At 36.5% G+C, this 15,922-nt stretch overlaps 1 protein-coding gene across 13 annotated transcripts in view; it reads right to left on the reverse strand.

Moving 5' to 3' along the window:
• The window catches only part of LOC121857380 (E3 ubiquitin-protein ligase rnf8-like), a 47,790-nt gene that overhangs the window by 18,298 nt on the left and 13,570 nt on the right, over positions 1-15,922 (reverse strand). For 9 of the 13 annotated variants that reach the window (XR_006087177.1, XR_006087178.1, XM_042353390.1 and 6 more), the window contains 6 exons: positions 9,630-9,728; positions 9,333-9,458; positions 8,331-8,546; positions 6,649-6,825; positions 6,306-6,510; positions 3,607-3,712 (listed from right to left, as the gene is read on the reverse strand). Coding sequence is in view for 11 of the 13 variants with exons in the window: in XM_042353390.1 (XP_042209324.1) it covers positions 3,607-3,712; positions 6,306-6,510; positions 6,649-6,825; positions 8,331-8,546; positions 9,333-9,458; positions 9,630-9,728 (929 nt within the window). In the remaining 2 variants the exon portion in view is untranslated. Of the gene's footprint in view, positions 1-776; positions 809-3,606; positions 3,713-6,305; positions 6,511-6,648; positions 6,826-8,330; positions 8,547-9,332; positions 9,459-9,629; positions 9,729-15,922 lie in introns of all 13 variants that reach the window. The other 4 variants (XM_042353397.1, XM_042353398.1, XM_042353396.1 and 1 more) reach the window with 1 other exon arrangement.

A 15,922-nucleotide genomic window follows, 5' to 3' on the forward strand; every position in this document is an offset into this window, starting at 1 on the left:
ATAAACCAGGGCATATGGAAATTCATTAGTTCTGATAAATATGCTACAAAAATATTTACTCAGTGCTCAAGACAGATCCTGTGGTAAGGACCAACCCTCTTGAACAGTCACAACAACGGTGCTTGAAAGATGGCGAGTGCTGACAACATTATTACAGAGAGCAGGTCAGGGGGAACGATCGACCGTTACCGCTCTATAAACAAGAGAAGAATATTCCACGGCACAGTAGCTCATCTGGAATTGAGTGTGGGATTTTGGGGGCAAAATAATTATTTTCTGATGTTTTATTAACCCGGCAGCAAATGAACCTAAATAATAGGGGAATTATTGTGAAATTACATAATGTTGTTATAAAGAGATCGCGGGAGGAGAGTTGTCTTCGCCTCCCTCCTCTCTTGGGATATGCACCCAAACATGGTTTTGGACAGTATCTTAATATAATTCATATTATATTCTTATAATTCATTCATCTTAATCTGTTTCATAATATATTCCTCTAGTAATAATCAACTTTATGGAAACGCTCGGTAATTTCAAATTCATTCCAAATTAAAATTGTTTAATTATTTTTTTTAAAAACACACGAATTAAGCTGAAATCCGAATTATAATAATCTGAATTAACGAGGGTACAGTGTACAATTATAACCCTTCAGATGATCTATTACCAAAACAAAGTACTGTAACTCTTCAATTCTCTGGAGAAGTTTGTAACTGCATCTACCAGCCCAATTCAATGAAAATTTTAGTGACAATTTAAAATATCTCCATACTCACCTCTGGGGTGAGAGAATGATTACCGATGCCACCTGGGAAGTAAATCTGAATAAGATTGGGAAAAGGTGTTCCACTAGACATAATAATGGTTTCTAGCTCATAAATTTTATTATTTAACTCCAAAATTCAATGTGCACAGTAGGGTGTTCACACATACCCAAGGTGAACGGATAAGATACATCCTACAGCCCACTCCAAATTAAAAATGCTTACTCAAACAAGCAAGGTATAGTACTCAACTGGATATACAGTGATCCCTCGGTTAATGAAATTTCGGTTAACGAATTACCTTCCATAAGATTCTTCACTTCGGTTAACGAGCAAACCCTCGGTTAACGAATTCCTTACGAATTTTTCCCAACATGTTTTCGCTGCCCACCAGCTGTAGTATTAGTCCGCCAATACAGTCATCGGTTTTAGGGCTTAAATTCCTTACCATTTTAGTAAATATCAAGAAGGTTGTACTATTCAATAATTTTTAAAGTTTTATATTAAATTTTTCAGTAATTTTAGCAATTATTGAACATAATTGAAATACAGGAAGCTAGTTTTTTGCGCGCCAAACAGCCATTCAACAAACCTAGCTTGGTGTCAGTTTGTTTACCAGTTCAGAGGAAGGAACATCTTGTTTGAGACTCTTCAACTAAATACTTTTTTTCTGTGTTTACAAGCAAATTATTAGTCATTTTGACATTTATTTTACACATTGACAATATATAATGCAGTGCAGTGTTGATTTAAAGACAATAATCTTGAATTACACCATGAGAACTAAAATTTTATGGGTGAAATGGCAGCATGGGGTGACTTCTCTTCCACCCCAATGCCTTCTCTTCTCCCTTCTCCTCCACCCCCATTCTAATTCCCATCATCATCATCATCATCAACCAGGACCCTTCTACATGCACACCTCAAAGTAAGTGTACTTTACCGCATTTATTTTTAGTTTGTATGTAATTTTCGGTGAGCTGGAACCAATTACCCAAAATCCCATTGAAACAATGGTTTCGGTTAACGAATTTTTCGGTTAACGAGCAACCTTCTGGAACGAATTGTGCTCGTTAAGCGAGGGACCACTGTATTTGATCCTACCATTCTTAAAATGCTCACAGGACATAAAGTAAAAGAAAAAGGAAAGAAAGAAAAAAATATTTCTAAAAATTAAGACTTACATGGGAGACTAAGCAATGAGTTACAAATGCTAATAAGTTAACATAAAAGTTAAACTCTACTGTAATTTTAATTTTTTTATCAAAAAGCTACAAAATCCTTAATTATTTCTACATCTCTCAAAATTCATTATCAAAGACCTCATTATTATTCAAATAATTAACATGTCAACAATGAAAATGTATAACTACAGTATTGTATTACAAATACTGTACACTCAAACCTTGCTAATTCAACATCCTTGGGGCTTTAACCCATTCAAATTACCAGGAGAATATAAATTTGTTGAATGCACTTAATGTTGTTTAGATTACACGTGTTGGAACTGTAGGAGGACCAAACTAAGACATTACAGTGGTCCCTCAGTTAACAAGCACAATCCGTTCTAGAAGGTTGCTCGTTAACCGAAAAACTCGTTAACCGAAACCATTGTTTCAATGGGTTTTTGGGTAATTGGTTCCAGCTCACTGAAAATTGTCTAAATTCAACAAAAAAGGTAGAAAAGTACACTTACTTTGAGGTGTGTATGTAGAAGGCTCCTGGATGATGATGATGTTGGGAATTAGAATGGGGGTGGAGGAGAAGGGAGAAGAGAAGGCATTGGGGTGGAAGAGAAGTCACCCCATGGTGCCATTTCACCCATAAAATTTTAGTTCTCTTGGTGGAATTCAAGTTTATTTTCTTTAAATCAACACTGCACTGCATTATATATTGTCAATGTGTAAAATAAATGTCAAAATGACTAATAATTTGCTTGTAAACACAGAAAAAAAGCATTTAGTTGAAGAGAGTCTCAAGCAAGATGTTACCTCCACTGAAAAGACACAAAGACTGACGCCTGTATGCTGTGTTGGCAGGCTGGATGGCGTGCCACAAACTAGTGACCCTACCTTCAATTATGTTCAATAATTGTTAAAATGACTAAAAAATTGAATATTAAACTTTTAAAATTATTGAATAGTATAAACTTGATATTTACTAAAAGGGCAAGAAATTTAAGCCCTAGAACCGATTACTGTATTGGCGGACTAATACTACAGCTGGTGGACCGCCAAATGCAAGCTAAAACATATGGAGGTCGGCTCGTAAGAAACTCGTTAATCGAGGGATTGCTCGTAAACCGAAGTTAAGAATCCTATGGAAAGTAACTCGTTAACCGAGGCGCTCGTTAACCGAGGGACCACTGTACTAGAAAAACAGGGACTGTATGTACCAGAGTGGGGATCGGGTCAAGTGTGCAGTTCACCCTGACTTAAGTTGGACCTGACAGTGTTGTGAAGAATGTTATTGGTTTATATTGTAGATAATACTTATAAAAAAAAGTGTACATTACATCTCCTCCCTATTATTCTAAGCCAGTAGTGGTTGTACAGGAGGATGACATATCTAGTTTATCTGAACTTCCACAAAGAACGTGTTTATGAAACAGAAGTGTGATGGAATGCTCAAATTGGTGCCCTAGTAGGCAAACACCTAGGTCAATTTTACACAAACTTTGAATAAATCATACAATTTGCAGAAATCTTTTCCAATTTTTTTAAATATTTTGTCATAAAAAAGTGTACAAATTAGCAAGTACAATACTTCAAATTAGTGGAGGCTGAATTAGTGAGGTTCTACTGTACTTCTTCTGACTACCATAGCTTTAAGATTTATTTACCCAGCTCTGTTTGGAGCATTTTGTCTTCTTGCTCCTCTTCTCCTTCCTCTTCTTCCCCTTTGTGTTGCTGCTGCAGCCTGGGCCAAAGAGCATACTTCTATTTCAGCTGGAAGAAAATAATTGAATTAATTAATTACTAATTAATTACAGTACAGAGTACCCATACTACTGCAATAATAATAATAATAATAATAATAATAATAATAATAATACAGTGATCCCTCGGTTAACGAAATTTCAGTTAACAAATTACCTTCAATAAGATTCTTAACTTCAGTTAACGAGCAATCCCTCGAATAACGAATTCCTTACGAGCGCCCCTCAACATGTTTTCGCTTGCACACTTGCGGTCATATTAGTCCGCCAATACAGTAATCGGTTCCATGACTTAAATTCCTTTTTATTTTAGTAAATATCAAGAAGTTTGTACTATTCAATAATTTTAAAAGTCTTATATTAAATTTTTTAGTCATTTTAACAATTATTTAACATAATTTAAGTACAGGAAACTAGTTTTCTGCACGCCAAACAGCCTGTCAACACACCATACAGGCATCAGTTTCTGTGTCTTTTCGGTGGAGGTAACATCTTGCTTCAGACTCTCATCAACATAAACGCTTTTTTTCTGTGTTTCCAGTCAAATTATTGGTCGTTTTGAAATATATTTTACATATTTATAATACATAATGCAGTGCAGTGTTGATTTAAAGAAAATAATCTTGAATTACACCAAGTGAACTAAAATTTTATGGGTGAAATGGCAGCATGGGGTGACTTCTCTTCCACCCCAATGCCTTCTCTTCTCCCTACTCCTCCATCCCCATTCTAATTCTCATCATCATCATCATCAACCAGGAGCCTTCTACAAACACACCTCAAAGTAAGTGTACTTTACTGCATTTATTTTTAGTTTGTATGTAATTATCTGTGAGCTGGAACCAATTACCCAAAAACCCATTGAAACAATGGTTTCGGTTAACGAATTTTTCGGTTAACAAGCAACCTTCTGGAACGAATTGTGCTCGTTAACCGAGGGACTATGGTAATAACAACAATAATAATAATAATAGTGAAAACTTTAAGACATAAAAATCTTTGTAATTTATGAATTATAATATTTGTAATTTTATATGGACAACACCAAAACAGAAAACACTCATTAACCCTTGGGCTTCGGGCTATTCTAGTCTTACAAACTGGCCATGCCTGATATAAACAGGAAATATATAGATGTCCTTCTCGCAGGTTGGTAACACTAAGGCAAGGAAGAGTCGTGTGTGTGTGTGTGTGTGCGTGTGTGTGCGTGTGTGGACCCCCACCACCCCAGAAAAACCTTGAACTTGGACCAAGTCACGATAATGTGAAGGAAATCATCGAGTTGGGGGAGAAAATTAAGCTCATCCTTGACAAAGACACAGTCAAGCATCGGTATGAAGTGTCTAATAACCTTCTGTCGAAAGTTATGGAGCCGTATATCCAGATCTATCTCGACAACATCAATGCTAGTCGTCAACGTAGTATCGAAGACTTCCTCTCCCGCAACCCACCACAACCACAGCCAGCCCAAGTCAGTGATAGTGACGATATGGACTTTGAGGGGTTTGTCTGGGAGGCCCTGCAAACCTCTGCGAGTAGTGAAAGTGAAAGTGATTCACCGGAGGGCAACTAATCTGCCCTCTGCCTCGGAACTAGCCACCATCCACGTGTGCCGACCCAGCTTTTCTACTAACGTAAGTGTTAAAAAACCTAATATTATTGATATTTCTCTTAATTATTAATTGTGTGCATACCATCATAAAATTAAGATGTTATTTTTACTACAACATACGTATTGTGTCGGAAAAAGTGGAGTTTGGGGGTCGGCCCAGTCTCTATTTCAATTAATCCCATGTTGTTATTTCATTTACGCGTTTCTCGTTTTACGTGGACCTCCACGGGTTCAATTGACCGCGTAAATGCAGACTATACTGTATAATAATTAAGAAAGATGCTTAACCCTTAGAGCCCGGGGAACATTCCTTTACGCCCATCATAGCAACACCAAGGAGACATTCCTTTATGCCCACCATAGCAACACCAGGGAGACATTCCTTTACGCCCACCATAGCAACACCAGGGAGACATTCCTTTACGCCCACCATAGCAACACCAGGGAGACATTCTTTTACGCCCACCATAGCAACACCAGGGAGACATTCTTCTACGTATTTAATTTTCACGGCATAGTTTGAATCTCCAGGCAGGACGTAGTACTTAGTAAATGATATTTATTTATTTGGCTACTCAACTCGCCCATAATCTTTGTCTCAAGTCTAGTGGTCCAGTTACTCACCACCTCGCTCCTCTGAGTGGCATTGACATAGTATCAGTTTAGGAAACGGACCTCAATGACGTCAAGTTCATTGAGGCAGCCAGCGGGGAAGACAGCGATACATATAATGGGACTCACACCTCCTCCCCATCCCCTCAATGAGGTCGTGGGCACAGTGCACACCAGTTACAACAGTACACTTTGAGTGACTGCACTAATTTTATTCCTGAAATGCCAGTTTTCAACTGTGGCTCAAAAAAAAAAATAAAATAAAAAATCAACAAAATATGTCTGCATGGGTGTCCACCGGGTCTTACATTACCTGGAACAAAAGGGTTAATCCTAGTCACAGGAATATGCCTAATCTATAGTGTCACAGGCACAATACCTTTTCTCTCAGCAACAATATCTGCTCTCTTCTTCTTCATTTCTTCAGACAGAGTTGGCACAATTTTTTCAATGAAATTATCTACAACTAAAGATCGTGTCTCTGACGTTATGGAAGCACGACAGTTTGGACACTCTCGCTTGTTTTTCTTCCACCGGTCGATGCAATATCTACAGAACGTGTGACTGCAGTTCAACGTTATGGCCTGAAATGTTTAATTTCTTTCACTCAATTGAATACTGAACATATACTTTTTTTCACCTAAATTCATATTCAATCCATTTAAATTCATTACTATTTTCCTTAAGTGTTTCATAAAACATTTAATTCTAGTTTTACTTACAGTAATGAGGAGTTCATTGCAGATAGAGCACTGAAGCTCATTCTCTAAGACGCCAGAGACAGACTCCACCACTTCCTCCCTCGCATATTTTGTTGCAACAGCTGTTGACTCAAGTTCCTGTTCTAAGGACATATTTTGGGCTTCCAGGGTTTGCAATTCATTTTGTAAGCCACTTAACTGAGAAAGATATAACAGAATCAACCTTAAGAATATTATTCTTAATCAACTATATACTGTACTTCATCTATGTACTATTTTCCATCAGCCATTAAACTATCTGTTAACCACATACTATGCATCACCCATACACTATCTATCACCCGAAACTATTTAACATTCACAATCTATCAACTAGGAAGTTCAGTGCATTTATGCACAATTTAAGTTTCTACTTTCAACATGGAGGAATGCACAGCCACTATTTTTCTTTAAGGTTCAACTTTTAAGGAATTGTTAAAAATACATATTCATCTATATAACAAAATGTACGACAAGTTCCGGCCGACTTTAAAGAGAGCCCTGTTAACATTACAGTAAGTCCTCGTCTAACGTTGCCCCCAACAACGTTGTTTTGTTATAACGTCGATAATCTTTAAATACCCATGATTCTGACGTCCCGCAGATTCGGTATAACAACGTCATGGACTATTTTGTACGGCACATCACCCTCTCTCACCCAGTCAGAGCGGGAGGAGCAGCCACCCTCCGGGTCTCAGTCACTCGCCGCCCTTCTCCTCTCCACTACCCACCCACACATTCGCTAAATCTCCGCCCAACAGTGAGTACAATACAAAATGATTTAGTTTATTTATCGTTTGGATGTAGAATATAAAATATTTTCTATTAAAATTCCATTAAATTTATGTATATGTAATGTATTTCATGGTTCAAAGGGAAGCTGGGGAACGTAACTCCCGTATTTTATCTATTTCTTTTGGGGAAAATTAATTCCGTTAACGCTGTTTCCGCTAACGTCGCGGTTTTCAGGAACGGAACAACGACGTTAAGCGAGGACTTACTGTATTACAATGTGTGTGCAAATTCTTACAAAAATACTTCCTCTTGCCATCTTTCAGAAAAAAGGTCGAATCTCGCTATAATGAACACTCGATGGCTGTAGATTTATCCACTTCTGCTGTTACTGGTGATATATGCATCTGAATAAAGAACCCCCTTTCATTCACAATTTTAACCAAAGCTCTTCATCTATTTCATAACTCTTGGGATTGCATGAAGCTATTTCACTTGGTAATTAAAAACCTAATGCTACCTGGTAGGGGGGGGGTAGGTTAGTTAAGGTAAGCATCAGGTTCGGTTATGATAAGTTAGCATTAAGGTGTTTAATTATCAGATGATAAAGCTACGGTGGCTAATCTTACATGACCCCGCTCTCACAAGCCTCTTTCTTTTATGATTTATGGCAGCTGGAATCAAGACCAACCATAACATCTCACTCAATTTCTTGTCAGTCATGCTCTCTAACCACCGTATGTGTTCTGCAAGTGTTCCCTTTACAGAGGAACCTCAAGTATCCATCTGGTTTATCCCTGGCACTTGACTGAACTCAGCATAACAAATCATATATCCATAAACTATTCAATGCCATACTTTCTAGTCATCCACTTACATGAGCATTAATAAACTGACCTGATATAATGAACTGATAAATCTACATCACTTACCAATTCAGTACGCAACGACTCTTCCTTCTCTTTCAGCATAGAGCCAAGAAGGAAATTTTTCCGCTCTTTTTCTACATAATGATTTTTAACGCTTTCTAGTTCCTTTGCAAGTCTGAGTCGCTCCTTTGCCAACTCATCTTCCAACCTTTCTTTCTCCTGTTCTGCCTTCTTCTTTTCAACTTCTTTAGCAAGGATTGCAGATTCTTTGGCTTCTAACTGTCAAAATTTATGAAACAATGAATACTTAGGCTTCAAGAAACTACTATACTCTTCAGTGATACCACTGTTAGCCAGAATAATGTGGTTATTATTCTATGTAGTTACACAGCAAAATGTCTTTACTGTTTACTGAACGAGGTCCAGATCAACCACTTTTTGGATTAGTGAATTCCTCAGAAAAAATAAAATAAAATAAATAAATAAAAAATGGAAATCATAAATTGGAAAAAAATTCTCTTGCAATAGCAAGTTTGTGAATACCATGTCTGTCCTTATAATGATCAAACCACCTGAGAGAGAATTAGCTTGCTTCAACAACTTCCACAAGGTCATAAAACTGACTGACTTTCTTTTCAATGAGCACTTCAGAAAGTAGCTTTTCTCAATGTGCTGCTGTATTGACAAACAAGCTAACTCTCTGTCTCATTGGCATCAAAACAACATAAGATCTCTAATAGTATAATGCTGGAGATAATATGAAATGCAATGATCACTTTTTGGAAGCCATGGCTAACAACAGGAACACAGGTCTGGTAGGTGATGGTACTAACACGACTTGCTGAATCACAAGAATAAATGGGTTGAAGATAGGATTTCCAGAGACTGACAAATAATATGATTTAAGTCTAAGCTAACATCATCTTAACATAGTGAAAATCATCACAAAAATATACCCTAAAATAGGATATCACTAACAATATTTTTCAGTCTTTCTGTGTACACAAACAGTAATTATTAAAACCAGCAAAAATCATTCGCTACACAAAAATGTGAACATAATACCTGCTGTCGTAATTCTTCTTTGTGATACTCTGTCGCCTCAAGTTGCTCCTGCAGACGATGGCGTTCTTCTTCTAATACACGCTCAAGGTTGGCCTTTTCCTCTTCTAACTGATGGAGCACTTTCTCCTGCAAATTGGGTTTGAAGTATCACTAAATCACAATTACTTTAAATGACTTTCCACTTCAATGGCTTTTATTAAAAAAAATAAAATAAAAATATCGTAAAAGTTTATCTACCAAAGAAATTTCTTTTAAAAACTTAAATAAGCAATCTACCACAGGTCAGAGTTTGTTTACCTTTTCTTGGAGAATGTGATTTCTCTGCTCTTCTTCCAACCTTAATTGATCTTCCAATGTTTTTCGATCTTCATCCAAACGACCTTGAAGCTTCTTCACCTGTTGGGTCACATAACATGTAGTTCCAGTAAACTGTTAGCTACTGATGCACACCTGACATAATAAGATGTACAGTGAAATTTTTTTAACCTGTATCCTTTTATTATCCAATTACCGTATATACCCGGTTATAGCACGAGTTCTTAAGACCAAATTTTTTGGCAAAAAGTTGGGGGTCGACCTCTATACGGGTAATAGTTTCGTTAGGTTGAAAAATATTTACCAGTAACTACCAGTAAACAATGGAAACGATGCACCAATGCACCACCCGCTGTGAGTGTCGGTACAGTTGCCAGAGCAGATCTCTTGCGTCATCATAGCAAGCCCAAAGTAGCCAAATGCATGGTATGGTATGCACAAGAGTATGTAAAACATAAAGTATTCTTTTTTAAAATTTTATTTATAGATACATAAATTTTTGTTAATTAAATTTGAAACATCAATCTTTGTTAATTAAATTTGAAACAAAAGAAAAATGATGCCTTATTTATAAATATTTTCATTAAAATATTACATCACAAGTATATTTTACCTTAACTGTGCCTGAATGAATATATTCTCAGAAATAAATATGGAAATGTAATATTTTTGCTGAAATGACGTACGTATTACAGTGGAAAGTGGGATAAAATTGTGACGAAAACAATGACTCACTTTCTTTCGTCGTTCAAAAGATTTTACCGTAATCACTTTTCGAATGGTTTTCAGTTAAAAAACTGTTGTATTACAATAATATTCTATCCTAATTGACTTGAATAAATACTACGATACCATATTTCTGAATATTTTCATTAAAATCCATCAAAATCAATTTCCTTATCATCTGCAGCGCCAAACAGCTCCTCCCAGTCCTCTCCTTGAACAGCATCGTCATATGGATCAACACCATCATCAGCCATAGGATCATCAATATCTTCATCCTCATTCACGCTCTCATTAGCCTCATAATCCCACAACAAGTCGTCTTCTGTTCCATCAAGAGCATTCGAAATCCCACATTTCTTAAAAGATTTCACCACAATTTCTGGTCTGATTGCATCCCAGGCCTCTACAATCCATTCACATAATGTTGCTAGTGATGGAGCTTGGATGTTGCCTCCCTTTGTGTATGTCTTATCGCCTTCTATCATCCAGTTGTTCCACTTCACTCTTACCGCATCTTTAAATGGTTTGTTTATGGAAACATTCAGTGGTTGGACAAGACTTGTTAATCCACCAGGAATCACAGCTGTATCAGTGTTTTCCTTCCTAATCCCAGCAGTAACGCTGTCAACAAGATGTGACCGAAACATATCCCACACAAAAAGACTTTTTTCTTTGCGCAATCCCCCTGGTCTAAAGTTCCAGACTTTTTTAAGCCATATTTGTATGCTGCCTTCATCCATCCATCCTTTCTCGTGCACATGGATGATTAAAAAAATGCTGTCTGACTTGCAACACTGTTGGTAGGGTCAGGTGGTTCTAACGGCACCTGCCAGGACCCGGTAATCAAATTTATAACAGTGTCTAACCTCAATTACTGTAGTTTATCTGATGTAGGCAATATGAAGTAAAAAATGCCAGTTAAAGTGAGAAATTGGAAGAGAATAAACAAGAAAGATGTCGTTGGGCTATTTTTGGTAGGGCTGAGGGAGAGAGTACCAGCTGTTTGGTCTTTTTTGGCGGGAGAGTCACGCAAATAACCATAGTGCTGGTATTTGTTTGATGTCTTCTGTATTTTTAAAAATGAATACTTGTAAATTAAAAGTACCATAACATTGTATTATATACAAACTTGTCATATTTATGGAAAATAAGAAGCAAGAAAATAAGAATATACCGGTAAACACAATTTCAACGTACGCTAAAATTAAAAGCTGCTTAAGAAGGGCCGACGCAAACACAAAGCCTCCGCGACCAGGGCTCTGCCGTATCAGCTAGACGGTACATGTGTTTTTCGAATCGTTTTCAGTTAAAAAACTGTTACATCACAAGTGAATTAGGATAGAATATTATTGTAATACAACAGTTTTTAACTGAAAACCATTCAAAAAGCGATTACGGTAACATCTTTTCAACGAAAGAAAGCGAAAGTCATTGTTTTTGTCACGATTTTATCCCACTTTCCAGTATAATACGCACGTCATTTCAGCAAAAATATTACATTTCCATATTCTCGGAAATAAATAGTAGTTTTGCCGAAACGTGATGTATTTCAATGTAAATTAGGATAAACTACATGATGAAAACAAAAGACTTTACCAAACCTTCTGATGTTCAAGATATGTTACTCGTTTTTTTAATAGTTTTCAGTTAAAATACTGTTATATTAGTGATATTCTATTTATACTGTGGTTGATATAATACATTCACGGAAATGTAATATTTTTTGCTGAAATGACGTACGTATTACAGTGGAAAGTGGGATAAAATTGTGACGAAAACAATGACTTTTGCTTTCTTTCGTTCAAAATATGTTACCGTAATCGCTTTTCGAATGGTTTTCAGTTAAAAACTGTTGTATTACAATAATATTCTATCCTAATTCACTTGAATAAATACTTGAATGGAAATATACAATATTTTTGTTGAAACTACCCGCGTTTCAGTGTAAAGTGTCGGAATAATAAATGGTAAACAAGTTTATAGGATGTAGTGTTTTTCTGAAGGTTTTGTTGTTCCTTTACCCTCAAAAACTTGGGTCGACCTATAAACGAGGAATTTCATAAATTAACGATTTCTTGGTCAAAAAATCGGGGTCGACCTATATACGAAGGGGGGTTATAGACGAGTATATACAGTAAATTAACAAAACTATCATCTACCAGTGCTGCACAGTGTACAGTCTTTAGGTCAAAATTTTCACATATGCTTCAAAAATCAAAGTTAAATTTTATTTTATACAGTATATAACAGGGGTGGCCAAACTCTGGCTCAAGAGCCGCATGCAGCTCTTTGACACTCAATGTGCGGCTCACCTCCTTTTTGCGTCATAATTAACATTAAAGGTACAGCACCGGTAAATAAGAAAAATGTTTGAGCTTTATATTTATAAACTAAGACTCGACTGGTTGAAAACCTAAGTTAAACATTCAAGGCGAGTACAAATATTTAAGAATTTAACTCTTAATTTTAATGCTAGATCTGGGTCAGGTGTCGTTCATCAGTGCTGAGGGGAGGGATGGTGGGAGGTAAAGGGATTAAAGAAGTTTCAGATCAGCAAATCTCCGATCAGTTAATTTAAGGTCAGCAGAGGGATTACGGAGGAATGTCAGAGGGAGGAGCAAGGGGATGGGCCTGGAAGGTCAGGGCTCGGCCTCACGTCATGACATGTACATTAACACAGCGTAACATATGACTTTGAACTGTGCAGATCCAGTTGGTACACTCAGGATATAAATTATGTTTACAGTTCACAAGACTAAGTTGTTTTTAAATACTGTTAAATATATTTGAGAGCACTGTCTGGGAAAATTTTGTGAAGGAAAATGGCATCATCAAATTGTAAGAAGTGAAAGTATGAAGATGAAAACAGAAATTTTAAGCCAGAGTGGGTGGAAGATTTTGCATTCACCGATAAAGGAGACAAACCTTTGCGCCTTATCTGCAATGTGTCACTCACTCACTATAAAGCCAGTAACTTGAAACGCCACTACGAAGCAAATCACAAAATTTTTTCGTGTGATTATCCACCTAAATCAAAATTACAGAAAAACAAGCTGTGTTAAAATCATCACTAAATAGCCAGCGGACACTGTTGACAACTGAAGCTAGTTTTGTTATTTCATGGAATATTGCTCATGCTAGACGCCCATATTCTGATGGAGAATTTGTTAAGAAGAATATAGCTGAAGTTGTTGCAGTGTTAGATCCCAATAACACAAAACTTCAGCGACCAATAGCACAAACTCCAGTTTCACGCCACACTACAGAGAGGCGTATCTCCCAGATAAGTGTTGATGTTGCAAGCAAGATGCACAATGATTTGAAGAATTCCCTAGCATTTAGCTTAGCTCTTGATGAGTCTACAGACATACAAGACAACCCACAACTGGCGTTATTTGCTCGTTATGTTTCCGCTGATGGAACTGTGAAAGAAGAGATATTAGACTTAAAGGCACCAAAAGAAACAACTCGTGGTGCCGACGTTAAAAATGCGCTTGACAGAGCCTTAACAAATGCTGATGTTCCACTGGATAAACATGTCAGTGTTGCAACAGATGGAGCACCTGCAATGGTGGAGAAATATGCAGGACTAATTGCACTCATGAAAAGTGATCCTAAATTTCCAGAGTTCCTCCTTGTTCACTGCATCATTCATCATGAACACCTAGCAGCTAGATACTTCAGGTACGAAAATTTTATGAAAATTGTCCTAGATATTGTCAATTTCATCCGCTCAAGTGAGAAGACCCACCGACAGTTCAAAAACTTTATTGAAGAACTGGAGCTTGAAGACAAGCCCAACAATGTTTCTTTTTACTGCATTGTGAGGTGGGTGTTAATCAGCAACATCTTGAATAGGTTTGTAGATCTGCTGAACCTTATCACTACTTTTCCTTAAGAAAAGAAATGATCCTATCCTCTGCTGGAAAATGATGAATGGATGCAAGATCTGATGTTCCTTTCTGACATAACAAAACAACTACAAACAATCAACTTGGCGCTCCAGGGGAAGGATAAGATTGTTTCTGATCTTGCTCAAACAATTTTCAGCTTCCAGAATAAAATAAGAGTTTTTCAAAGAGACATACTGTACTGTCAAGAAACTTCAGCCACTTTCCCCATCTCAAAAGGAGAGTAAAAACATTCCCTGATATTCAAATAAAGACCACAAACTGGAAAAATACAAATATAAATTACAAGGACTCCTTGATAATTTCCTAGCCAGATTTGATGACTTACAGAAGCTGAAACCCTACTTCGCCTTTCTTATAAATCCATTCATGGTTGATGTAATCAATGATTGTTGTCCAATTCTCAAACCTCTGGTTACAGAATCATCTGCTGTGGAAATGGAACTAATGGAATTTCAGGAGGACCTGGGTTTAAAGACGATACATAAACCTCAGTCTACAGTCGAGTTCTGGAAGCAAGTTCCAGAAACAAAATATCCTGAACTCAAGAAAACTAGTGTGCGACTCATCTCAATTTTCAGCACAACATACTGCTGCGAATCATTGTACTCCGTAATGAAGTTTGTTAAGTCAAAACATTGTACAATCCTCACAAATCAACAACCTGACGAAGATAATTCAAACAGCCTTGACAACATATCAGCCAAATTTTCAAAGAGACACAGCCAAGTTGGAGACCCACAAGACTTCTACTAGTAGTAAATAGCCAGATTATTGTAGCAATATCTCTTTACGTCATAAATAATGTTATGACAATATTGTAACTTTGTAAGGTGGTATCTGATTAAAATATCTTTAATTTTATTGGTTTACTTGCTTTTCTTTTGCATATTTTCCTCCAAGCTTTGACCAAACATTTTCTAAGACAAATAAATTTAATTAAAAATACTTGACAGTATTTTTTTTTTTACCATTTATTTCAGCACTCTCATATTATGTTACTAAAATGCAGAGTTGCATATTTTTTTCTGAGATGTTCCCGTAGATCATTATGTATTAAACTTACTCAACACCGTTAAAACAAACATCACTCAAGATTTTGATAACATTAGGTATACAGTATACACAGCATATGAGCATTCCAATTATTGAAATTAGTTCAATTTAAGATTTTAAAAATCTACATACATTAGTATATAATACTGCATACATGTATGTCTTAGTACTTGTAATATTTGCATATAAATTTTGTAATAAAATGTGTATGTAACAATAAAAACGTGTATAAAGTTTCTTCATGTCTTGCGGCTCTCGAACGTATGAAGATTATCGTATGCGGCTCTTGGGTTAAGCAAGTCTGGCCACCCCTGGTATTTAACATAATACGTAATAATAATAAAAAAAAATTGTAAAATTGTATTTCCTTCAGATAATGAATTTCTTTTACAGCTGCTTATTTCTTTGGTTATCAAATGTGAAAACAAACAATATTGCACATTAGGGGGCAGGGAAAAACACCTTTATTTGAGTTGCAGGCTGCACTTTTCAGGCATCGTTTGTATGGCTGTAACAAACACCTGTGCAAAATTTCATGCCATTTCATGCATACTTACCCTGCCGCATCGCGAACGACTTTTT

This window comes from Homarus americanus, unplaced genomic scaffold (assembly GCF_018991925.1).
Source record: "Homarus americanus isolate GMGI-L3 unplaced genomic scaffold, GMGI_Hamer_2.0 scaffold13944, whole genome shotgun sequence".
In the NCBI taxonomy this organism is placed as follows: Eukaryota; Metazoa; Arthropoda; class Malacostraca; order Decapoda; family Nephropidae; genus Homarus; species Homarus americanus.